The sequence below is a fragment of the Schistocerca gregaria genome, chromosome 8 (genome assembly GCF_023897955.1).
Source record: "Schistocerca gregaria isolate iqSchGreg1 chromosome 8, iqSchGreg1.2, whole genome shotgun sequence".
NCBI lineage: Eukaryota > Metazoa > Arthropoda > Insecta > Orthoptera > Acrididae > Schistocerca > Schistocerca gregaria.
The window spans coordinates 80637748-80664030 of NC_064927.1; the positions used below are offsets into that span (position 1 = coordinate 80637748).

Here is a 26283-nt window from a genome sequence, read left to right on the forward strand (position 1 = left end):
ACAGGAGAAATGACTCACCAGGGCATGAGTGGATGTACTCAAGAGCATGAGATATGGTCACCAGCTCTGCAGTGAAAACACTGCAGCCAACTGGCAAGGAGTGCTGCTCAATATGTCCTCCATGAACATAAGTGAAGCCTAAATGACCATCAGCCATTCATCCATCGGTGAAAACCACTTCAGAGCTCCGTAACACGTCAAGAATCGAGATGAAGTGACAGCGGAGAGTGGCAGGGTTAACAGAGTCCTTAGGCCATGCAAAAGGTCCACATGAAGCTACGGTCGAGGTGTACACCATGGAGGCACATGTGAACGGACCGCAAATAGAGGTGGTAAAGGGAAGGACTCCAGTTCGGAGAGAAGGGACTGCTCGCGAAATGCAAACGTTAGCCCCGATCTGGGCCGCCGATGCAGGAGATGGACTGTCGCAGGCAGGAAAAGAATACGGTAGTACGGATGCTCAGGGGAACTATGAATGTGTGCTGTGTAGCTGGCGAGCAGTTGCGCACGTCTGATCTGCAGTGGAGGGACGCCAGCCTCCACCAGTACTCTGGTCACCGGACTCGTCCTAAAAGCTCCTGTCGCTAATCGAACCCCACAGTGGTGCTCAGTGTTGAGTAAATGCAATGCTGAAGGCACTGAACCTTAAACCACACTCCCACAGTCAAATTGGGATTGGACAAGGGCTCTGTAGAGCTGCAGCAGCGTACAGCGATCTGCACCCCAATTGGTGTTGCTCTGGCAACAGAGAGCATTGAGGTGCTGCCAGCACTTCTGCTTAAGCTGACGAAGATGAGGGAGCCAAGTCAGTCAAGCATCAGAAACCAGTCCTAGGTATTCATATGTCTCTACTACAGTGAGTGGATTGTCATTAAGGTAAAGTCTGGGCTCCGGATGAGCGGTAAGACGCCGACAGAAGTGCACGACACACGACTTTGCGGATGAAAACTGGAAGCCATGGGCTAGAGCCCATGACTACACCTTGTGGATGGCTCTCTGGAGGCGCCACTCAGCAACAGTAGTACTGGAGCAGCAGTAAGAAATGCAGAATTCGTCTACATTTGGAGGAGGTGAGACGGAGGGCCAGACAGCTGCTGCTACACCGTTAATGGCCACTAGAAATAGAGAGACGCTCAATACAGAGACCTGTGGGACTCTTAATTCTCCTGGATATCGATGGAACTATGGGAGTCACCAACTTGGACGACACGGAAAGTACAGAGCGACAGGAAGTTTTGGATAAAAATCGGGAGTGGTCCCTGGAGACTTAACTCCTACAATGTGGCAAGGATATGACGTTGCCAAGTAATGTCGTATGCTTTACAGAAGTAAAAAAAGATGGCAATCACGTGTTGCCATATGGAAAAGGCTGTTCAGACGGCAGACTTGATGAACAGAAGATTATCAGTGGTAGAGCGACCCTGGCAGAAGCCGCCCTGACATGGAGCCAGCAAGCCACACGACTCCAGGACCTAACCCAACCGCCAACATACCACAAGTTCCAGCAGCTTACAAAGAACGTTGGTGAGGCTGATGGGCTGATAGCTATCCACATCAAGCAGGTTTTTACCAGGTTTGAGCACTGGAATGATGGTGCTCTCCCACCACTGCGATGGAAAGACAACATTGCACCAGATCTGGTTGAAGATGAGAAGATGTTGCTTGTAGTCAGATGAGAGATGTTTAATCATCTGGCTGTGGATGCAATCAGGCCCAGGAGCTGTGTCGGGGCAATGTGCAAGGGCACTGAGGAGCTCCCACACTGTAAATGTGGCGTTACGGGATTCACTGCAGCGTGCAGCGAATGAGAGGATGTTCCCTTCCAGCCACAATTTGAGTGTGCGAAAGGCTGAGGGGTAATTCTCCGATAAAGAGGCTTGAGCAAAGTGCTCGGCACTTGGATTTGCGTCAGTACGTAACTCGCCATTTATGGTAACACCAGGGTCTGGTACCCGAAAAGACGTTTGATCTTTGCCCATACTTGGGAAGGCGACATATGGCACCCAATGGTGGAGACGTATCTCTCCCAACACTCCTTCTTCCACTGTTTGATAAGGTAGTGAACACAGGCACAGAGCTGTTTGAAGGCTATGAAGTGCTCCAGGGAAGGGTGCTGCTTATGGTATTGTAGAGCTCGCCGACACTCCTTAATTGCTTCAGCGACTTCCGGCGACCACCGAGGGACTGCCTTATGCCTCGGGCACCCTAAAGAGCGACAGATCGAGTTTTCTGCCACAGAAACAATTGTGCTAGTCACCTGCTCACCCATCACATCGATGTTACAGTGTGGGAGAGATTCAGTGGTGACAGCAGAGGTGAAATTTCCCCAGTCCACCTTGTTCAAAGCCCATCTGGGCAGGCGTCTGTGTGCCTAATGCTAGGGCACTGACAGGAAGATGGAGAAGTAGTCACTACAACACAGGTCATCATGTGCTCTCCAGTGGATAGATGGGAGAAGTCCTGGGCTTCAAATTGATAAATCAATGGCCGAGTAACTACCGTGAGCCACACTGAAATGTGTGGCGGCCCCAGTATTTAAGAGGCAGAGGTCGAATTGCGACAGTAAAGTTTTGTCATCTCTCCCTCGGCCAGTAAGCATGGTACCACCCCACAAGGGGGTTATGGGCATTAAAATCACCCAGAAGTTGGAAAGGTTTAGGGAGTTGATCAATCAGTGCAGCTAATACATTCACGGGTACTGCACCATCTGGAGGGAGATGTATGTTGCAGACATTTATTTTCTGTGTTGTCCTTATTCTGACAGCCACAGCTTCAAGAGGGGTTTGAAGTGGCACATGTTCACTACAGACCGAGTTTAGGACATAAATGCAAACTCCCCCTGACACTCGATTATAGTTGCTACGGTTCCTGTAATATCCCATATAGCCGTGGAGGGCAGAGGTCCGCATTGCTGGGAACCAGGTTTCCTGGAGGGCAATGCAGATAGCAGATGCAAAGCTTAACAGTTGCCGTAGCTGCCAGGTGGTGGAAATAACCACTGAAATTCCACTGGAGGATGACATCGTGAGACTGGGAAGGCCTGGAACATTCAATGAGGTTTATGCCTCAGAGTCACCTGCTGCCACCGATTTATTGCCTGAGCAGTCTATATCCATTGTGTCTGAGGGTCTGGCGAGATCTAGGTCCTCTGCGGATGCCAAAATCTCCACCACATCCTCAGCCGCAGAGCTTGCAGGTAGCGGTGGTGTGGGTGCCACCGCAATTTCCTTGGTCTTAGGGGTTTTCTTTTGGGATTTCTCTCGCTGCTCCTTGGGTTTCCCTGGCTGGAAGGACTTCACTGGCTCAGACTCCGTGACCGAGGATGAGCGTGAAACCCTACGACCAGCTGCTTTTGGGCTCTTAAGCCACTGGTGAGTGTCATCTTTCCAACTAGAAGAAACCTGGGAAGGGAGTGACCCAAGGGACCCCTTCCTAGCAAAAGAAGCCGAAGAAGACTTAAGTTTCTCCAGCTTAGAAGGGGGGACGGATGTCCCTGATGGTTGGTGTGGGGTGGGGTGGGGTGGGGTGGGGGGGTGTGTGTTGCTCCTGAAGTAGGTGGTGCAGGAGCAACAGGGAGGGAAATGCCTTCCACCATCAAGGGGGCATGTGTAGTCTTCCAACTCTGAGAGGTGACCTGGGTTGGCGGAGCTGATGGTGCCAGAACTGTGGTAGCGGTGGCATAAGACGGTGTCATACACACAGTATGCAGGCGTTCAGATTTTCTCTTAGCCTCAGTGTAGGTCAGTCTGTCCAGGGTCTTTTACTCCATGATTTTCCTTTCCTTCTGGAGAATCCTACAGTCAGGTGACTGAGGCAAATGGTGCTCTCCGCAGTTGACACAGAGGGAAGCGGGGCACATGGAGTATCGGGATGTGATGGGTGTCCGCAATCTCGCCATGTGGCACTGGAAGTACAGCAGGAAGACATATGGCCTAACTTCCAGCACTTATAGCACTGCATTGGGGGAGGGATATATGGCTTTATATCACACCGGTAGACCATCACCTTGACCATCTCGAGCAATGTATCACCCTCAAAGGCCAAGATGAAGGCACCGGTGGCAACCTGATTATCCTTCGGACCCTGGTGGACACGCAGGACAAAATGTACACCTTGCAACTCTAAATTGGCGCACACCTCATCGTCAGGCTGCTAAAGCAGGTCTCTGTGAAATATAACACCCTGGACCATATTTAAGCTCTTATGAGGTATGATAGTTATATAAACATCCCCCAGTTTGTTACAAGTGAGTAACTCCTGTGACTGAGCAGAGGATGCTGTTTTGATCAAGACTGGCCCAGATCTCATTTTGGACAAGCCCTCCACCTCCTCGAACTTGCCCTCTAAATGCTCAACAAAAAACTGAGGCTTCATCGTCGTGAAAGATTTCCCATCAGATCTCAAACATACAAGGTACCGGGGTGAATAATATCCGCTGCCAGCCTAATGTTCCTCCCATGGTGTGGCCAGGAAGGGGAACGATATGGGGTCATACTTCTAGGCATACCAGCAAGAGATGATGATGGACTATGCTTCATCACGTGTTATATGCCCTGATGCCACTCTCTCCGACCAGGGGCCCTCCCCACCGGTGTCACCCAGCCGCAGCAAAGGCCATCTGGCAGGATGGTCATTGCTGGGAGTCCTGATGCCCCAGGGGAATGGGCATCTACCCCTTGGCACATATGTGGGGAGTTAATGGCGCAGGCATCGGCAGAGTCATCCCTGTGTGGTCAAGGGGCTACAACCAACAGGGTACATGGCAACCCCACCATAATGGAGTGGCTATCATGCTGGTTATCAGGTTGAAAGAAGTCCATGGTCATCGTCGACACACAAATCAACACTGCGTAGTGCCTGGTGGAAAATACACCCAGGAAGGTGTCTTCACTCAAGAGATGGAGAATGGGCAGGACTGCAATGTGACGACGAGAAAGTGGGCTAAAGATCTCAATGCACAATGGGCACAATGCACTTTGTAAGGTGCCCTTCCCCAATTGGCTCGCTCTTTTGGAAAATTTTGAAGAATGGAGGTCATACTGTACAGGAGACAATCACACAAAGGTCAAAACGTGTGAAACTCCTTTTAGTCGCCTCGTATGACAGGCAGGAATGCTTCGGGCCTATTCTAACCCTCGGACCCACAGGGGGATACTCCATCATGTGGGTTAGGCAGTGGTGTACCATTTCAGGAGGTGTGGGAAGCCAGTGGGGAGGATATTCGCCATTGCAAGACATAGTAAGAGGTAATCAAAGCCCTGACAGAGAATTCAACTTGGGCAGTACAAGAAATCTGAAGTAAGACTTTGACAGGAAAAGAAAATTCAGGAAAACCTGTGTACTCGGCAAGCAGCCACAGACAATGAAATGCGAGATCAGAGAGGCCAATGAAATATTCCAACAACATGTAGAGAACGGATGGCCCGAGTTTAGTATCTGACAGTGTTTTGCACTTGCTTGCCCAAGTATCAGTAAGGAAGACAGATCACAGATACTCAGGCTACATAATCCAGCCACAGCTTGCTCCCGTGAGGGCACCGCTGCAGCCACAGGCATATCCAGTGGGCCACCCACCAACTCTAGAGTGCCGGTAAATACTTGATTAGTAGAGTGACCTTCCTTGCCCGTCATACATTTCAGTTTAGAGTGCTTGCTGGACTGTTTGTGCACATTTACGACAACTTCGCTATGTTTTAGAGTCTGTTTCTCGCTATCCGTTCACTTTGTGAATCCCATCATTGACCACAGGAACTGCTTGTTTGTTCCTATACCTACGCAAAATACAGCAGAAAACTAAGATTTGTAAAATCATGATTGCCAGCCACCAGAGCCCAACAACAGGCCGCACAAGCAAAAGGAGATGTCAATGTTACTGGCCAGAGCTGCCACCATGTGACCTGTGTCCAGCATGAGCAAAACGGGAGTCCACACCCCATTAACCTATGGCTGCCACTCATGGCGCACAATGCAAGAGGCAATATATGATGGGGTATCCAGCCCTTCAACCACAGGAAACCAATTACAATATTATATCTCACCTCTTCAACCACAAGAGGCCAATAACAAATGCTTTTTTTCCTTAATTTGTGATAAAATTCTCAGCAAAACAGTTGTGACACTGGACATAAAATACACCAACAGATCCAGAAGAAGGGAATTAACCATAGTCAAAATGTCAATTTCATCAGTGACGTTTGTCAGTGACTTGTTAAGTCTGATGTTATGGAGCCACTAGCGAAGAGAAGTCCGGCATCCAGGGACAATGCCTCACTATGCCAAGAAAGACCATGTGTAACAAACGGGTGAAAAAAAGGTTGAGAGTCGGAAGTATGTAGATAGGATGTCCTCCACTGGAGTTCAGATGATAAAGATGCAGTTGACAGATCTTATCAGATGAATGTTTAATGATTTTTGTTGAGATGGCTCAACAAAAACTTGGCAAAGACGACACCATCTGAGTGTCCATCACAGCGGTTTCATTTTTTTTTTTTTTTGGAAAAAGGTTGTGAAGACGTTTGAATTTCACTGCCACTGGCAGACCTCTAAGTCTTTATTTCTTCTTACTGATCTTTAACTTCTTTTCCAAATTTCTCCTTGGTCCCTTTAGTGCTTGCTAAGTGTACTAATCACATAACATCAAGAGGATACCACAAACCTGCCTCACTCCCTTCTTAACTACTGTTTCTGTACAAGCTGTAGATAACTTTTCACAAACTGTTTTTCATCCATAACACTTTCAGAATTTTGAAGGCTGTATTTCTTTCAACGTTGTCAACAGCTGTCTCTAAATCTACATGGGCTGTAAATGAAGATTTGCATTGCTTCAATCTATCTTCTAAGATAAGTTGTACAGTTATTACTGTCTCGTATGTTCCTACATTTCTCTGGAACGCAAACTGAGCTCCCTGAGGTCAGCTTCTGCAAGTCTTTCCATTCTTGTGTAAACAATGTGTGTCGGCATTTTGCAACCACAACTTATTAAAATGACAGTTCTGTAATGTTCACACCTGCCTTCTTTGGAACTGGAATTGCTACATTCTTCCTCAAGTGTGTGTGTGTGGGGGGGGGGGGGGGGGAGGGGGGCAAGTGCACACTTTTTCTACCTCTGAAGAAGGATTTTGCTCTGAAGAAGGACTTTCGCTGATAGCTTGGTCCACTTCTAAGCATTTTAAATGTAGCTGCCTGCTGTTCAACTCCTCCTCTATGAGGTTACAAGGTAGACAGTTTAAGGTGGTGGTGTGCACTTTAGTCAAGAAAAATTCAAGTAATTACAACTTTGTGTCAAATCTGACATAGGATAGACAGGAATGACCTATTAATGCTTCTGGATACAGTCTATAGGACAAATATACCATATGTTTACTAAGAAAGAACAGATACCATCAGTGACCAAGCAGCTTGTTAGAATGAAATTACAATGAAATGAACACCCGTAGCTGCTTACAGGTGTTGACATACGTCAATGGGGACAGATGAAAATGTGTGCCCGACCGGGACTCGAACCCGGGATTTCCTGCTTACATGGCAGACGCTCTATCCATCTGAGCCACCGAGGACACAGAGGACAGCGTGGCTGCAGGGGTTTATCTCTGGCACGCCTTCCGCGAAACCCACATTCTCAACGTATTGTCCCGCACTACATTCCTAGCACCCCCACCCATTTACGTATGTCAACTAAGGGTGTTCATTTCATTATAATTTCATTCTAATGAGCTCCTTGGTCACTGATGGTATCTGTTCTTTCGGACATGTCCGAAAGGACAGATACCATCTTAGTAAATATATAGTTAAGGCTCACCAGCCACTTGACCATCTCCTCCTTCTGTGCGAATGCACAAACAGTGCCCCAACTCTTATGGGAATCTGCAACGCGCTGCGAGTAATGAGTATAATGTGCGGGGGTACTACGAATGTAGTGCGGGACAATACGTTGAGAATGTGGGTTTCGCGGGAGGTGTGTCAGAGATAAATCCCTGCAGTCACGCTATCCTCTGTGTCCTCGGTGGCTCAGATGGATAGAGCGTCTGCCATGTAAGCAGGAGATCCCGGGTTTGAGTCCCGGTCGGGGCACACATTTTCATCTGTCCCTGTTGACGTATGTCAACGCCTGTAAGCAGCTAAGGGTGTTCATTTCATTGTAAATATACCATAGATGAAAACTTTCCATTATGTACTTTCTTTTGCATTTCTGTCTTCTTAGATATTTTTCCCATCCAGCTGATCTAAAAGATGTATTCACCAGTATTCCATTGTCTTGCATATCTTGTGTATAAAATTGGCCTCAAAATAATTTACAACAGTGCAAATGGCAATTTGATTCAAATGACATTGTGTAATTCTGACATGTCTTGGTTGATCAAGAAGACACTGTGTTCCACCATTACAGTAGTAGGTGCCCGAGTTGGTGGTGCACAGTAAAGTGATGGAAGCAATAATTAGTGGTTTGGTTTCCCAGCTCCAGAGGACACTGTGCATATTTGATTCTGGTAATTAGTATGATGGCAACACTACGGATGGGCCTATAAGTGGAGTAGATACATGTTTTCATTTTGTGCTGGGTAATAAACTCTTCAATGTCACTTGAGTAACCAAATGAAGCAGTGAACCTGGAACCTCATACAGAACTGCAAAGGACTCGAAATTATGGTTCGAACAAGTAGGGCTCAGTACACCCTGAGTACTCACCACTTTCCAGCGCTCCTTGACCACATGGCCTGGCTGCAGTAGATCTTCACTTGTCATTGTGATATTGTTGTTTTGGTCTGTGGATTCATCTCCTACATGATGAAATGGTGTTGTTTCTGGCTTCCTGTAAGAAAATGAAGTGTGCTATAAGAAAAGATGAAAATGCAAAAAAACAAATGTAGTCGTAAAAATGGGATGCACGCTTCATACAACTCAGCTAACAAAAATTTAATCTTTAAGGAATGTGAATAAACTTAATAAAATTTCATATGGCAAAAAGCAATGCAAATAGCATAATAACCACAATATGTCTGCGTCGTTAAGGGGCATAAATATAATTTTCACAGTTCTGCTTTAAGACCGTGTCTGTAACGCCCACACATTGCCTAAATCAGTCACGGGTTCATGCAGAACTGCTATTTTTTTCCAGAAATGAAAGAGAGTGACAGTTTACCAAATATGGTCTCAAATCAAACTGCAGTAACTGGATTTATGCCCCTTCAAGCTCTCCGATACCAACAAATATTACTTATTTTTGTATTTATTCACTGACAGATCCAACATATATACATACAAAACTTTTGTGGCAACAGACAATAGTCCAAATGTATTCATTATTTCTTGTCATAGAAGTATCAATATTTGAACAGGTCATGTATATCTTGCTCTAAGGAGGAGAAGAGGTTTCTTGCTTCAGTAGTAAGTATAGAAGCACAGACTACACTGTAACAATGTATACTCTGCACTACTTCATATCTGCATGTCATCAGAAAGGAAATAATGACCCAGAAATTCTGCACCTATATTAATTTATGTTCTCCTGCAATCAGACTTTGTAAATGCATATTCACCTTTTTCTTTGTAACCCACCACTAATGGAGTACAGACGAAATGAATGTCATGTCCCTCACTTGATTACATTTATTTATATTTTCAAGGTAGACCTTCCACACATGATAGAACTCAAGACCAATTCGTACAATCAGTTTGACTTTTTCTCCATTTAGCAGAACAAGCACATCCCAGCCACGTGCAACCAGCAGTCAAGCCCATTCTTTGTGCTAAACTGTGAAACACTTACTTGCTGCTGGAACAGATATTATTCCTTCTAGTATCTAATTTTGCAGACAGCTCTGAAGTTCATAATGGACAATACTACATATGCCAGTAATCAATATTTAGTATCTTCAGTGCTTACTAAGACCAGCAGACAGTTTCTGCTGCATAAGATGGATATTCTATGTGTATAAAGAAACATCTCTGCCTTTTTGATCATTCTTAACTTCAATGAGTATTTCATACACAGAGAAACATGGAAAACTCACTACTTTGTTGTATAATCTGTAAGCATGTCACACATTAACACTTTTAAATTTTGACAATGTCACAACATTTTTCTTAAATAGGAAAGGACAATACCAGGTGAACGAATTATCCTCAAAATACAGAGGAAGGTCTTTGGGTCAAAGGACTCTCAATAAAACAAATATCGTCGACTGTTAGAAACGTCACCCACCTCTGTAGCGGATGTTGCTAAATGCAGTTACGCACTAGCACTCAACACTGAAGATAGCCAGTTTGAATCCCAGTGTCATGTGAAATTTTCACTGCCGGTATTTGCCCAGCACGGGGAGGAGTGGCTGCGGCATTAAGGCTGCACACCAACGTCCCAGATTAAATTCCAAATCTGTTCACAGTGTCTTACGAAGTGAGGGCATGTAACAGTGATCTGTCTGTTGGACAGTGGCATTAAGCTCCTCGGTCACCTCGATGCCATTCGAGAGGGTTAGATAGTGTGCCGACACGGGGTTTCGATCTCTCCCTGCCTTTCACCCACTTCACTACACTGTACGTGCACAGGCCACAGCTACAGACATGACACAGGTACGCACTTAGCACGCTGTCACAGTTCAGAAGAAGGCAACGGCACACACCACCACCACTACTAATACCTCACCTAAAATGGCAGCGTAGTATCTCACATCTACTCCCTTACACTTGTTCTCGAGTACGGGACTACTCTCACTCAACGTCCGTACCACACAAGCTCCCCTAAAATGTCTGAGGCGAGTACTTCGTGTACAGCCATTTCCCATCTTTCCTGTTGCATTCGCTAGTGGTGCACAGGATGAACAATTGTGAATAAGCAGCCACCCAAGCTTCAATTTCTTCGATTTTACCATCACGGCAAGTCTTTCAGGTGTATGTGTGATGAAGTAATACCATTATGAAATGGAAAGTTGATACCCACCATATAGTGAAGATGCTGAGTCGCAAATAGGCACAACAAATAGACCTTTTGGCCAGCAAGGCCTTTGTCAACAACACACAAAAAAAAACCACACACACACACACACACACACACACACGACTGCAGTCTCAGGCAGTTGAAACCACACGCATCTCCGCCATATCGTTAGTGGAAACTTTCCTTTTCATTGTCACATTCCATCCTGGATTTTCCATTGTTGAATTTTTGCCTGAGTAAGTAATAAGTTTCTTCACTCGCCTTGGAATGTAAACATTCTATTTCAGTATACATATAATTCGAAAACCATGCTTTACTGAAACCATGTGTGTGAAAGCCACTGTGTGTATTTTGAATGTGCCAAAAGCATTTAACATTGTTCTTATGTGAGAAACACAATATAAATGTAAAATTAATACTGTAACTAATCGAAAGAAATAGAGCACATGGTCAGGATGTACCAGTAAACCTATCATTATAAAATGATTACAGCAAATTAAATAGAACATATAAATAAATATCTCCGATATATGTTAGCACTAAAATTCAGGCACTAGTTGATTTGTTAGAAACAAATTTAGAAATGTAATTGTTACATGTAACATAATTGGTCAGAAAATGTTATATTAACTCGTAACAACGTTGAAAATAGGTTCACCTTGTTCAGCACTGAGATTGTAAGTTTTTAGCAATGCGTATCTTATATTCTGTTTAACTTCTAATTGTGATTTTACATAAAACCGTAATTTTCATTGTATGTAATTGCTAACAAAAGTATAAACAGAGGTCGCCCTGGAGGACTGGTTTTTTGGCTATGGTTGCGAGCACACGTATTGTAGGCTCACTCGTTTGTTGGCTGTTGTGACGTGAACTCTGTCAAATTTTGTGTACATGTTATGTAACCGCTACAGTTCACCAGGCTCGGACACCAGAGTCCTGGAAATATATTGGTATTAAAACTGCACTGTGCTTTGGAATTTATTTGGGAGTCTACCGCAATCCTTTCATAGGCTGCACAGCGACGAGACACGAATCCAGGAATTTTACAAAATCCCGAGAACTAAATAACTCTCAATGTTCGTAGAATTGGCGTGAAAACAGCAGCGCATCGAATGGGCATTTCACTCAAAACACTTGCAACGCAGAGGTGGATGAGATGGACTGTGAAATCGACAACGACGCGGTGGTGGAAAATAAACTTCACACTGTCATAGTACTTGCAGTGGATCCTGATGCAGTTTGTAATTCCTGTGTAATGGTCTGGATAGATATTTGCCTATAACATATTACGACCCTATCCAACCGTAGGAGGTCTGTCAGTCAACAGACGAGTTCGGCCTGTACGCTTTTGTGCTGTACGTGTCCTTTCGCGTTTCCACTTCACTGTCACATCGGGAACAGTGAACCTAGGGATGTTTAGAAGTGTGGAAATCTCGCGTACAGACGTATGACTGACATCCAATCACCTGACCACGTTCGAAGACCGTAAGTTCCTCGGCGCGCCCAATTCCGCTCTCTCGCGATGTCTACTGACTACTGATATGGAGTACCTGGCAGTAGGTGGCAGCACAAAGCACATTATATGAAAAACGTATATTTTTGGGGGTGTCCAGATAATGTGATCACATAGTGTAAATATCTATCCATAAATACTCACTGTAGCTCAGAAATATCACGTAGTATCATATAAACATTCTTCGCGGCTAGTTTTTTTTTTATGTTTTCCGTTTTAGCTTGCATGTGCAGATGCCTTATTCTAAAGAAGGTTCTTTGTCTAAAAAAAGAGAGAAATCATACAATGTTGTGAACAGGTAGTTGCTACTCACCATATAGCGGAGATGTTGAGTCGCAGATAGGGACACAAAAAGAGCCGTCAGGAAATGAGCTTTCGGCCAGCAAGCGGCGAGAACGCAACTCACAAACACATTACCGTAGCCCCTATATGGTGAGTAGCACTATCCTTTTCATAATATTGTTACATTCCAGCCTGGATTTTCCAACGTTGAATAGAGAGAAGTCACTAGGCGATACATTTCGAGAATTTTGATCTTATTGTAGAAATTACCTTTTGCAGGTTAAAACTGTGTGCCCGAGCGAGACTCGAACTCCAAAAAATCACACTTAGCAACATGTCGCCCCTGAGAACTGCAACATGTGACTTCAGAATCGTTAATTTCATTGAATCAGTCAATTGAAGGAGAAGAGAGCCCACCTCGGGAAACTACGGATAACCCATCATTACCAGTGACGCAATCTGAATCCAAAAGAAGTTTCTATTTGACTGAACCTGAGCAACTGTCAATGTAACATGAAAGCAGTTACTTCTGTAAAATATCTGGGAGTATGAAACTTCCTGGCAGATTAAAACTGTGTGCCCGACCGAGACTCGAACTCGGGACCTTTGCCTTTCGCGGGCAAGTGCTCTACCATCTGAGCTACCGAAGAACGACTCACGCCCGGTACTCACAGCTTTACTTCTGCCATCTGGGAGTATGTGTGCGGAACGATGTGAAGTGGAATGATCATATAAAATTAACTGTTGGTAAGGCGGGTACCAGGTTGAGATTCATTGGGAGAGTCCTTAGAAAATGAAGTCCATCAACAAAGGAGGTGGCTTACAAAACACTCGTTCGACCTATACTTGAGTATTGTTCATCAGTGTGGGATCCGTACCAGATCGGGTTGATGGAGGAGATAGAGAAGATCCGAAGAAGAGCGGCGCGTTTCGTCACAGGGTTATTTGGTAAGCGTGATAGCGTTACGGAGATGTTTAGCAAACTCAAGTGGCAGACTCTGCAAGAGAGGCGCTCTGCATCGCGGTGTAGCTTGCTGTCCAGGTTTCGAGAGGGTGCGTTTCTGGATGAGGTATCGAATATATTGCTTCCCCCTACTTATACCTCCCGAGGAGATCACGAATGTAAAATTAGAGATATTCGAGCGCGCACGGAGGCTTTCAGACAGTCGTTCTTCCCGCGAACCATACGCGACTGGAACAGAAAAGGGAGGTAATGACAGTGGCACGTAAAGTGCCCTCCGCCACATACCGTTGGGTGGCTTGCGGAGTATAAATGTAGATGTAGATGTAGAAATCTGGCCTGGTGAGAAACACTCCTCTAATCTGTTTTTTTATTGCAGAAGAAATCTGGCAGTTGACTCTAAATAATGAGAAGTGTCAAATCAACCACGTATTACTAAATGTAAGCCGCGTAATTTCGGTTACACGACAAATCAAACATATCTAAATTCAGCTAAATACTTTAGGGTCACAGTTACGACTAACTTCAATTACAACGATTACGTAACGATGTTGTGGAGAAAACAAACCACAAACTGCGGTTTATTGACTAAACACTTAGAAAATGCATCAGGTCTAATAAAGAGACTACGCTTGACCTCCCTCTTCTGCGGTATTGCTATATAGTGTGGGATCCACATCAGGATTTGACATCGCAAAAGCTCGGAGGAGGACATCTCGTTCTGTATTATCGCGAAATACAATGCCACGAGTATGATATGCGAAATAGGGTGGCAGTCATTAAAACAAAGCCGGTGGTAGTCATTAAAACAAAGCCGTTTTCGTTGCGGTAGGATCTTCCTATGGAATTTCCATCACCATCTTTCTCATCCGAATGCTACAATATTTTTTTTGGCGGCGCCTACATACAGAAAATGATCATCGTAATAAAATCAGAGAAAACAGAGATCGCACGGAAAGATTTAAATATTCGCTATTCCCGCGCGCTGTTTGAGAGTGGAATGGTAGAGAAATAGCTTGAAAGAGGTTCGACGAACCCTCTGCCGGGCACTTAATCACGAAAGAACAGCAGTGTGGATGTAGAAGAAGCCCATCTATTTACTTGCACATGTTTCTAAGACTTGGCTTGCAGTACCATGTTAATTCTTTTCAAACCGTAGGTTTCTTAACAATTGTATCTTAATTTTGAATTCGTCAATTTCGTGTTTAGCAGTAACATCTAGACAACAGCTACATCTGTGCTGAAAAGAAAAAAAAAGAAAAGTAATGTACGGATGATTTCAAAGCCAATAATACAAGTAGGACGCTCGTGGGATCTATTCTTGAGTACTGATGGAGTATTTGGGATCCGTACCTGGTCGAAGCGAAGGAAGACATCGAAGCAACTGAGAGGCGGGCTGTTAGATTTGTTAGCGGTAGGTTCGAACAACACATAAATTTTATGCAGATGCTTCGCGAACTCAAATGGGAATCCTTAGAGGAAAGGCGACGTTCTTTTCGAGAAACACTATTGAGAAAATTTAGAGAACCGGCATTTGAAGCTGACTGCCAAACGATTCTACTGCGCTAACATACATCGCGCGAAAGACAGCGAAGACAAGATACAAGGAATTAGGGCTCAGACGGTGGCATATAGATGGTCGTTTTCCTTTGCTCTATTTGCGAGTGAAACAGGAAAGGAGATGGCTACTGGTGGTACAGGGTACCATCCGCCACGCACCGTACTGTAGCTCGCTGAGTATCGATGTAGATAAATACACACAAACATGTTTCTGTTATCGTTGTTGTTGTTCTTGTTGTGGTCTTCAGTCCTGAAACTGGTTTGATGCAGCTCTCCATGCTACTCTATCCTGTGCAAGCTTCTTCATCTCCCAGTACCTACTGCAACCTACATCCTTCTGAATCTGCTTAGTGTATTCATCTCTTGGTCCTCCTCTACAACATGTTTCTAACGAGGATGAGTTCCTGGTAGTGATACGTACGTTGTACTTGCTGGTGCTTGCGACAACCTTTGATGCATCTCCGTGCCAGTTGGGAATTTGTGATGGTAAAGAGTTACCCTATAATTCTTTTCAAACAAAACCCCAAAAGCTCATTTTTAAGTCCCGGTCATAATCTCCAAATCCTTGCATTATTCACATTAACAGGATAGGATTTATTTTATTTTATTTTATTTTTTACCATTTGTGCTGCAGTTCTCTTTAGGAAATCGATGGTAGGCGACATCCGCAGTTTTATGTGAAAAATTTTTGCTTTAAGCAAAAAGCACAATGATTTCTGATTTTGCTGATAGTAGTACAAAACAAGAGGAATAGCTACTAAGAAACTGTATACTATATTTCAGCGCAGGAATTTGAGAATTTGCTTGCATCAACAATGGACGTGTAGCGTTCTCGCCTCCCATTCTCGCATCCCTTGTTTTCAATGACGTCAGCTGTCTGCGCGGGTAACCAGTTTGACATGCCCTTTTTTCTGTTCAGCTTTCCGCAAGCACATAAATTTGCAACAGCGGAACTACACATGGTGCATTTGTGCATGTGTAATTTTCTAGAAATTGTGACCGTGCGTTAAGTGCATTGCTTCCCGCCTACGGTTTTCCGCAGACGACAGGGAGCTGCTGCCCAAATGTGTTCCATTGTGTTGTGTGTCGAGGTTATGATATGAAGCGATTTATGTGCAATCACGTCTGCTGACTACAAAGGAAGTGCGCTTAAATTTAGAGATGATTCCAGGCAACGAAAAGTCGTAGCGAATGCCGTTTCTAAAGATTGAATAACAATTTGAGGTGTGATGCGTTAAGCTGATCATATTACTGTAAAGAATAAGATACCGTACGTTTCGACGGCTACAAATTACAGGTGAATCGCAAGACGACGGCTATGGTTTGAGTTGTGCGGGTTGACGACATCTTTTATCGTAGGGCCGTATTTTCTCGAGAAATTGAGTCCAGCGAGCCCTGTTACCTGTAGCGTCACTGGTAAACGCTGTGGTCTTTTGCGTACCAACGTCATTCCAGCCCTTCAACAGCGTCGATGGGTGGGTATGATCAGCTTTATGCAAGACAGCGTTCATTCGTGCTTTGCACAGCCAGTGCACAGCTGCTGTAGAGGCATGTCGGTAATGCTAGCATTACCAGCCTACATCCTGATCGTCCTTACCACCTGACGTCTAGCTGTGAGGTTATCTGAAAATGTTGTGTTCAGTTCTCCAGTTACGAACGTAGCTGAATTGAAGGCACACATTCCGCAACGCATTCTGTATGTGATCCCCGTGTCACTCCGTTCTGTTGTGGAAAATACTGTTTCTCGATTTCAGCTAGTGGCAGGAAACAGTGGACAGCACGTTGGACATGTCTGGCGCCAGACTCACGACAGAAACTGATGCCATTCTGTTCTTTTTATGCGATTTTTGGCCCCAAGACAACAAAACAATCGATGGCATTTTGCTTTTTATGCGATTTTGGCCTCGGGACAATTAAAAAGCCATTTCCCCCATCTGTTGCGGTACGACCTCGCCGTAGTGGATGGGCTTACCTACCAGTACTACAACTGTTGACTGCCGAACTCGTGCCGTCATGCACACTGAACAGTAGGGCTGGTATAATGTGCAACTCAAACCATAGCCGTCGTCTTGCGATTCACCTGTAATTTTTGGCCGACCGCATTTACATTAAGACGCTTACAGCGCCATCTAATGGTAAAATTTTCGTTAAATTTCTTTTTGTTTCATGACATTTCCCCGTGTCAATAATATGCTTTTCAAAAAAATGGTTCAAATGTCTCTAAGCACTATGGAACTTAACATCTGAGGTCATCAGTCCCCTAGACTTAGAACTACTTATACCTAAGTAACCCAAGGACATCACACACATCCATGCTTGAGGCAGGATTCGAACCTGCGACCGTAGCAGCAGCACGGTTCCGGACTGAAGCGCCTAGAACCTCTCGGCTAGAACGGCCGGCTTATGCTTTCCAAATCTCATGTCATTCTAAGGAGTGTTGACACTTTCTACAGCGTTTTGAAACTGGAACTTTAATTATGGGCTACCTGTACATGACAGCTGACGAGGAATATTCGTGCTGTGGCGACTTAATAGCAGAACAATCGAAGAGCCTGACGGTTGAACAAAAGAAATTATGGGACATGTGGAGCTCTTCAACAAGCTAATTGATACAGAAATGATGCTGAAAATAGAAAATTGGGAAACAGCCTCCGTTCTAGTGCTTTTAGGCGTCTATAAAATTCCCAAATTTGTTGAGATCGAAGATGTTAATCTACATATAATCTTTCGTGATCAAAGTCGTGTAACCAACTATTTAAAAAATAATACAATAGAAATGATGCATTGAAAGTGAATTAACCTTCGCATAACGGTTAACACCTCACTTAGATATTTCTGAATTTCAGGCATAATCATTGAAATGCCTCGTTTCAAAATACAAAATAAATACGTCAGATTGGTAGCGGCATATAAGTCGCCGACCACTGCTAATGAAATATTATCGCCAGCCTTTTCGCTGCAGTTTCCCATGTAGAAAATCTAGAACCTCGCTGTGGCTGATTGAAATGTGCAAATAAAGCGTTGTCGTCACTTTATACTAAATCGCTTTTGCGTTTCCTTTATCTGTCGCCTTTTCATTACAATAAACACAGCAGTAGCTCCGAAGAAATGAAGGGACTCCATGAGGCAGCCTATGGGCACGAGAACGCCAGTTCGTACGTGCGTTATTTCCACATATTTCTGTGCGTGCCATTTTATTCCCGTGCGTCTGTGATTGCGCAGAAGGGATGAGGTATCGGTGGACATATCTGTAAGTGGAAAAAATTGTTTTTCTGTCGTGCTTTTGATACTCTGAACATTTTCACTAATATTCACAAAAACTGTTTTAATTTCATATATTACTTCCCTTTTCACGCAGGGCCTACAAAGGCACCAAACATTGAGAAAGCAGTAGTTGCTATAGTTGCTCTAAAACCTTCGAAATGAAGCTAAATTCGTGGTACTCTCTTCTGTAAGGTCACACTCTGACTTTTAACGTTGTTTCAGCTAACGAGACAAGAGTGTTAACGAGGACAGAGCTGGGAGCGGGCTGGGAAGGCGCCAGGACTATTTCCTCAGGCTTGGAACAGGTACCCGCTCTCTTCACGGTCATGACCCCAACCTTGCTATTTCTCAAAATCGTATCTCGTCCCCTCCTCCCCATCAACCTTTCATTTCTACTAAACAATCTTCATAACAGGATTACACGCGTCAGTCCTTCCTCCTCCAACAACGAACGAATATAATTAGATTTTCACTTACTTTTCTTTCGCCGTTTATCGAACTGGCGGCGGAACGAGCACTCCCGATATGACCGCTGGCATCCTCTATGGCGTCTAGTATGGCCCTCGCCAACCCATCGACTATAAACTGGCGTCACACTCGTGAACCGATAAACCGCAGTGTCGAGGACTACGGTCCTCACGCTCTCAAAGTCTCTCGTCCTTACACCTGGCATAACACGAATTTCTCACAGTTCAACAACATTTCTAAATGAGGAACCCACCGCGTAACTTACCTTTGATGCAGAATGTAGATGGCGTTACTCATTTCGAGCTTGTTCGGCTGTTCTAAAATGCAAATAATTTCCGTATTTAAGTCTTGTAGCGCATTTACGAGTCGGATTTCTGGAATTTTTAGCGCTGAAATATCTGTTCCCCAAAGTAGTTCGATGCAACTCGAAAAAACTCCTGAGAAAATCAATTGTGAAATTTTTCGGGGGATTCGAATTCACTGAACCTAAGGCAATGTTTTCACGGATCGCACGGATCTGTGATAGGACGCTTGCTTGCGAAGTGAGCAGCTGCGTCCTATTTCGGGAAGATTTAAGTTTTTAAACAAAGCATATATTATAAGAGTATTTCCGTAAAGCGTAAAACACAAACGCGAAAAAAAAGAAGAAAAATCTGTCTGCGTTCGCGACTAGTAATCGCTGGTTCGAACCTCGTTCATTATCATTTTTACAATGAGATTTTCATTCTGCAAGACATGAAACTTCCTGGCGGATTAAAACTGTGTACCGGACCGGGACCTTTGTCTTTCGCGGGCAAGTGCTCTACTGACTGTGCTACCCAAGCACGACTCACGACCCGCTCTCGCAGCTTCAATTCTGCCAGTACCTCGTCTCCTACCTTCCAATCTTCATATCAGCGCACACTCCGCTGCAGAGTGATAATATCGTTCTGGAAATATCCCCCACGCTACAGCTAAGCCATATGTCCGCAATATCCTTTCTTCCAGGAAGCTCTGCAAGGTTCGCAGAGGAGTTTTTATGAAGTTTGGAGACGAGTTACTGGCAGAATTGAAGCTGCGAGGGTGGATCGCGAGTCGTGTGGTTGGGTAGCTCAGTCGGTAGAGCATTTGCCCGCGTAAGGCAAAGGTCCCGAGTTCGAGTCTCGGTCCAGCACACAATTTTAATCTACCAGATAGTTTCATTATCATTTTCCCCCCTTACGTTTAATTACAAAATCTGTGTGGCTCGATGGCTCAGTGACAAAGTGTCAGACTACAAATGTAAAGGTCTAAGGTTCAAACCCCAGTCAATCCTAGACTTTTATCCGTCGCTTACCACTTCTTTCTTTGCTGATGCGAAAAATTCCGACTTGCACGGTGGTTCGGACTACGTTAAACTCTAGGTCACCCAGTAACGGGGTAGGTGAGTTAGTTCACAGGCAACGACATACCACCTACAACACCGTGCCTAGTGAACAGACAGATGACTGCTTTACTTTGAAATGCGTAAGTTATATTTAAATATAAAATTCATCAAATATGTGCTATCCAAGAATGCAAGCAAAGAGCCACGCAACCCACCGAAAAATTGTTTTAATTTTAATGTATTAAAGATCTCGGAAAATTTTAAAGACGATGTTCTAGAGAATTTTTTAAGGTTGCATGGACAAGCTTTGGGTAATTGATATTTGTGTTATGAACTTCAAGTACCACAAATATTAAAAAAATTATAAAAATCCCACTGCCGTACGGCCCCCTCCTTACTGCCACTTACAAATAGGAAGGGGGGGGGGGGGGGCGCCAATTGTGAAATTCACATTCGATTCATACTGCGCATAATAAAAGCTCATGGCCAGAGGTGTAATGTGGCAAAGCACCAAGATGCACTTCTCAACCGTTGTCGAGAAAATCGACAGTTAAAAGAAACCGTTGCGGTGAAATATTCTCTATGATTAATAATTTTCTACAGCGTCGTGGCACAGCCGTAAGCGCTCGGGTTCGTAATCCGAAGGTCGCCGGATCGAATCTCGCGCCTGCAATTTTTTTAATTATCAGTTTTTTGTAATATATATATATATATATATATATATATATATATATACACTATTAATGAATTGCTTATGCATGTTGGTGAAGGCGGATCGCTTTCCAATTGTACCGCCTCCATTTTCCCGTTTGTTTAACAGGGTGTACCAAAGCTCTCACGTACGCACTGATTTTCGACGATGTTATAAGTTGCGCTAGGGACCGCATCTACCTTCTTTCGAACTTAGCAAGCAACTACGCTGTTATGCGGCGGCTCGTTTCGGCCCATTCAACATCTGTCCTTCAAGTGTAACGAGCGAGTAACGGAGTTTATATTTCATACCTGCCACAGCAAATTTGTGTTCGTGGGGTCTCTGTTCTAATTCGAACGTTTGACTTACGCTATACGTATTCGTTTCGGAATATCGTTTCGACGTCTTCCGTTAACTATACGTTGTTAACATTATGAAGACAATTAATAACATTTGTGAAAACAACTTTGTTTGCGGAAAACATAATGATGTTCGAAGTCGCCAGTTTTTCCACGACAAACTACTTTCAACAACTTAATATATGCATAATTGTAACTGATTGCCCATTATATATATATATATATATATATATATATATATATATATATATATATATATATATATATATTTGAATTACAAAAAACAAATACTAAAAAAAGGTTGCATGGTGCGAGATTCGATCCGGCGACCTTCGGATTACGAACCCGAGCACTTACCGCTCCACCACGACGCTGTAGAAAGTTATTAATCGTAGAGAATATTTCACCGCAACGGTTTCTTTTAACTGTCGATTTTCTCGACAACGGCTGAGAAGTGCATCTTGGTTCTTTGCCACATTATAACTCTGGCCATGGGCTTTTATTATGCGCAGTATGAATCGAATTTGAATTTCACAATTGGCGGCCTCCTCTTGTTAGACGTTTGTTCCATGCCGTCTTCACGGTATTCCAACTGCAATGGGGACTTAAGCTATCTTCCATCCTCGAGGTCAGTTTCAGCATCACAATCCTTTACTAGGCACGCCGTGACCAGCCTTCATCGTTTGCTCAGACTAATTTGGTCTCTTACAGAGATACCTAACACTTAATGCGATCTCTCAACACCGATATAACTTGCCGATTTCCACATCACAATATTAGTAAAGTGAACATCGTAAATTGAACTACGGATTCTAAATATTAATTACACAGTGAAGCCAATAAGATATATATAATTCGAAAGGTACTTTGTCGTAGATGCGCGTAAAAAGTCATGTGTGTACATAACAATTAAGGGAGGTAAAAGGAAACAGACATACACATCTGAGAAAAGCTTTCCTATGTCTCTCACACGATTACCAAGTTTTACGCAACATATTGATCAGGCGCTACGGTAGAAATGACACACCAAAATAACGTTTCGTGAAACTGTATTAAAGGGACGGCCATGTTAAAATGTTACAGATAGTTGATTTGCAGTAACACGCTCACACCGAGCAGCTACAATGTCACAACTGCTAGGTCATGGATGATGTCAGCAGTAGAAAATAAAACATGATGGTAACGAAGCCTTCTGGTACAACTCAGAGTATATAATGTTATTGGCGTCGCTTCGTTATTGTCGTCGTTTTCCTGCTTATTGGCCAGAATTTGGAACGATATCCCTCAAGAGGACACCCTCTATCAATCAATGCCTACATCTATACTTCGCAAGCCACCCAACGGTGTGTGGCGGAGGGCACTTTACGTGCCACTGTCATTACCTCCCTCTCCTGTTCCAGTCACGTATGGTTCGCGGGAAGAACGACTGCCGGAAAGCCTCCGTGCGCGCTCGAATCTCTCTAATTTTACATTCGTGATCTCCTCGGGAAGTATAAGTAGGGGGAAACAATATATTCGATACCTCATCTAGAAACGCACCCTCTCGAAACCTAGACAGCAAGCTACACGGCGATGCAGAGCGCCTCTTCTGCAGAGTCTGCCACTTGAGTTTGCTAAACATCTCCGTAACGCTATCGCGCTTACCAAATAACCCTGTGACGAAACACGCCGCTCTTCTTTGGATCTTCTATATCTCCTCTGTCAACCCGACATGGTACGGATCCCACACTGATGAGCAATACTCAAGTATAGGCCGAACAAGTGTTTTGTAAGCCACCTCCATTGTTGATGGACTACATTTTCTAAGGACTCTCCCAATGAATCTCAACCTGGTACCCGCCTTACCAACAGTTAATTTTATATGATCATTCCACTTCACACCGTTCCGTACGCATACTCCCAGATATTTTACAGAAGTAACTGCTACCAGTGTTTGTTCCGCTATCATATAATCATTCAATAAAGGGTCCTTCTTTCTATGTATTCGCAATACATTACAAGCCGAATAACTACTAGCATAAGGGCCAGAGGTGAACCAACGCGTTATTGACTCTCAATTTGTGAAGCTGTTTCTCTTTAATACATTATCCAATTTTGCTGAATTTGTAATTAATTATTTTTCTGTACTTTTACATCACATCTACAAATTTCCGTCCAATTCGGGCAATTCCTTCGTGTTGTGTGTTGTTTTGCTTCAGAGTGTACTGCGCGCGCGCGCGCGCACACACACACACACACACACACACACACACACACACACACACACACACACACACACCATTAATGGCTGTGTATAATCAGAGTAGCAATTATCTGTGATGGAACAGCCACTTCTACCGGACCTGATAGGATATTTAAGAGTTCGTGAACAGCGTCATATGTTGAATGACCACTTGAAAGGACAGAGAGATGCCGTGTATTCGGACGAGACAGCGTTATCAGCCCCTGTCAGTGTTTGAAAAATGCACCACGGCCGGTCTCCTCTTAACCAGCTGCTCGAAGCCTGCAGTATCCGGATTTGTGGGATATTTAAAGACTAAAGGACAGTAACTTCGTGTTCATTTGCCGCCGTTAACACAAAATCTGAAGCAAGTGCCGAATTTTCGATTTCTTCATTTCGAATTGTTACGACTTACCTTATTACACGGAATTTATATTTGTTTTGAGGTTATGTCTCGAAGACGAGCACTCGATGGGTCTGACTGACAGGCAGAGAGAGAGTTATAACTGCGGTTTGATGAATCTACAGTGCAAATTTTATAATGTAAAACGTTTCTTATCTAAGATTACATTGCGTTATACAACGGCATTCATATTTTGTTGTGATACGGGAAAAATTAATTTGCAGTCGTTAAAACAAAATTTATTTTTTACCGCACTGTACGAAGTGTCACTTTAAAAGATCCAACAAGTAAAGAGAAATCGAAAAATTATTTCAGTAACATTCATAGCTACAATTCAGCATTTGCTACGGTCAGTTCTGACGCTAAAATTTTAGACACGGTTTCACGTGGATTGTATCACTTTACGACTTTTTTTCATCACAGGTCATATCTAATGACTTCTATGTATGGTCGTTCACCACGCTATGCGCAACTATGTTTTTATGATGACCCAAACGGTCGAATTTCGAACAAAGGGGATGATAGTTAACCAATAATTTCCGGGTTTGAAAGAAGAGGTCAGGGACACATCACAAAATTCTCCGGTTTTCCACATTGCGGTGGAGTGTGTGTTGAATCCGCAGCTGCGTTCTTCGCTGTATTCGTATAAGGGAATTTTTGTTTCTTCACCAAGCAAATATCAAAGTTTATTTACTCCCATAGCAGTTTCGGCATGTTATAACCGCAGTTGCAATATAACAATTTCTTTATGTTGTCGTAAAAGTGGTTCAAATGGCTCTGAGCACTATGGGACTTAACAGCTGTGGTCATCAGTTACCTAGAACTTAGAACTTCTTAAACCTAACTAACCTAAGGACATCACACACATCCATGCTCGAGGTATGTTGTCGTAAAGGAAAGTCTGAGCACTGAGCGCCAGCAATGAAAGTGAGTACGCGATCAAGTGAAAACGGGCACATTGTGAAACTAGACATCACGTCAGTATTTTATCTTTTTTTGACAGTCTTGGATGTCCTAGTACCAACATGCGCCAATTTTCTAGGGCGCGTGTGCTCTTTTTCATTTTCGACGGCCAGTCTTCTGACACTGCGTCAGTACAACACTAGACCAGTTAAACGAATTGTTGCAGTTAAAATGGAGGTTTAACGAACCTCAATCGATATTGAAATAAATTTATTTTGGTAGCTGCTAGGTGAATAAATACAATTACAAAAATTAACACACACAAAATTTGCACAGCCTGAGAGAATGTCCGGTTTGTTTCTAGTTTACACGTTCTTTATCAAGACGCTGATACCGAGTAAGCGTTTAAGGAGAACAAGCAGCAAAGGTCATCAGTGTCCTATTCACCCTCGAGGACAGATGCAATGCATTCATTGCATTATATTCTATGTTTAAGTAAGTGAAAAATTTTCTCAACGGGAACCTGCCCGATATTCACCTAATGGGATGTGGGAAAACGCCTAAAAATCACATCCAGGCTGGCAAGGACACCGATCCCTGGTCGTTAATCCGATCCGTGGCCGGCAAACCTCCCCATACCGGAAGCGGTCGCGGTAACACACGCGACTACCCTGGCGTGTGCTTACAATCGTGCAATATGCCTTGCGTCACACAGTGGTCCCATTTGAACGACTGTACACAGTTTCATTTAAGTGACATCACAGTAATTAGTTTAGGAATGGGAAAGGAGACAAAACTAGAGTTTTAAAACGCAGTCGATGACGAGATAACCCGAGTCAAAACTGGTGTCACCTAGATTAGCCGGAGGTAGCAAGCAAGTGCCTGTGCAGTACGTGAACTACTGCGTCCCGTTCAGTGGTACACGTGTGTTGTGAGTAGTTGTGGTGACGCGGAAATTGGAAGATGGCCCAACATTCGCCTAGATGAGAATGGAAAACCGCCAAGAAAGCAGAGACAGGTTGGCCCACCCGTAGGCAGCCGTTGGGTTTTAACCGAGTCACAAAGCGTGTCTCTCGGGACCGGGAATAGAACGCAGTGCTAAATTTATGGGCTGGCGGAAAGATAAACTTTAATGAAACACTCATTTGTGAATGAGTTTCTTGGATGCTATGTTAGTGGGAATATTCAGTTTATTAATAACTGTAATACCGTGTTGGTCAGAAAACTAGTCACGCAATTTATCCCCGAAATTTGACCACGAAAAATTAGGGCGTGATTTATCTGAGCGACTTAACTGAAGTGGCTCGTAGACAGCATAACTGATCTGTTATACTGTGGCATAATACTGGTGTTTTCCGCAGAATGATTAGCAGAAGCGTG

General features: G+C 43.9%; 1 protein-coding gene and 2 non-coding genes across 7 annotated transcripts in view; 2 read left to right on the top strand and 1 right to left on the bottom strand.

Annotated features, from left to right (window-relative positions):
- The window catches only part of LOC126284389 (tau-tubulin kinase homolog Asator-like), a 556186-nt gene that overhangs the window by 116028 nt on the left and 413875 nt on the right, over positions 1–26283 (bottom strand). For all 5 annotated transcript variants that reach the window (XM_049983277.1, XM_049983281.1, XM_049983279.1 and 2 more), the window contains one exon: positions 8686–8809. In XM_049983277.1, coding sequence (XP_049839234.1) covers positions 8686–8809 — 124 coding nt within the window. The remainder of the gene's footprint in view (positions 1–8685; positions 8810–26283) is intronic.
- Positions 7997–8070, top strand: Trnat-ugu (transfer RNA threonine (anticodon UGU)). Its single transcript has one exon. It is a non-coding gene; the product is annotated as a tRNA-Thr (tRNA).
- On the top strand, positions 20062–20136 carry Trnat-cgu (transfer RNA threonine (anticodon CGU)). The gene has a single exon. It is a non-coding gene; the product is annotated as a tRNA-Thr (tRNA).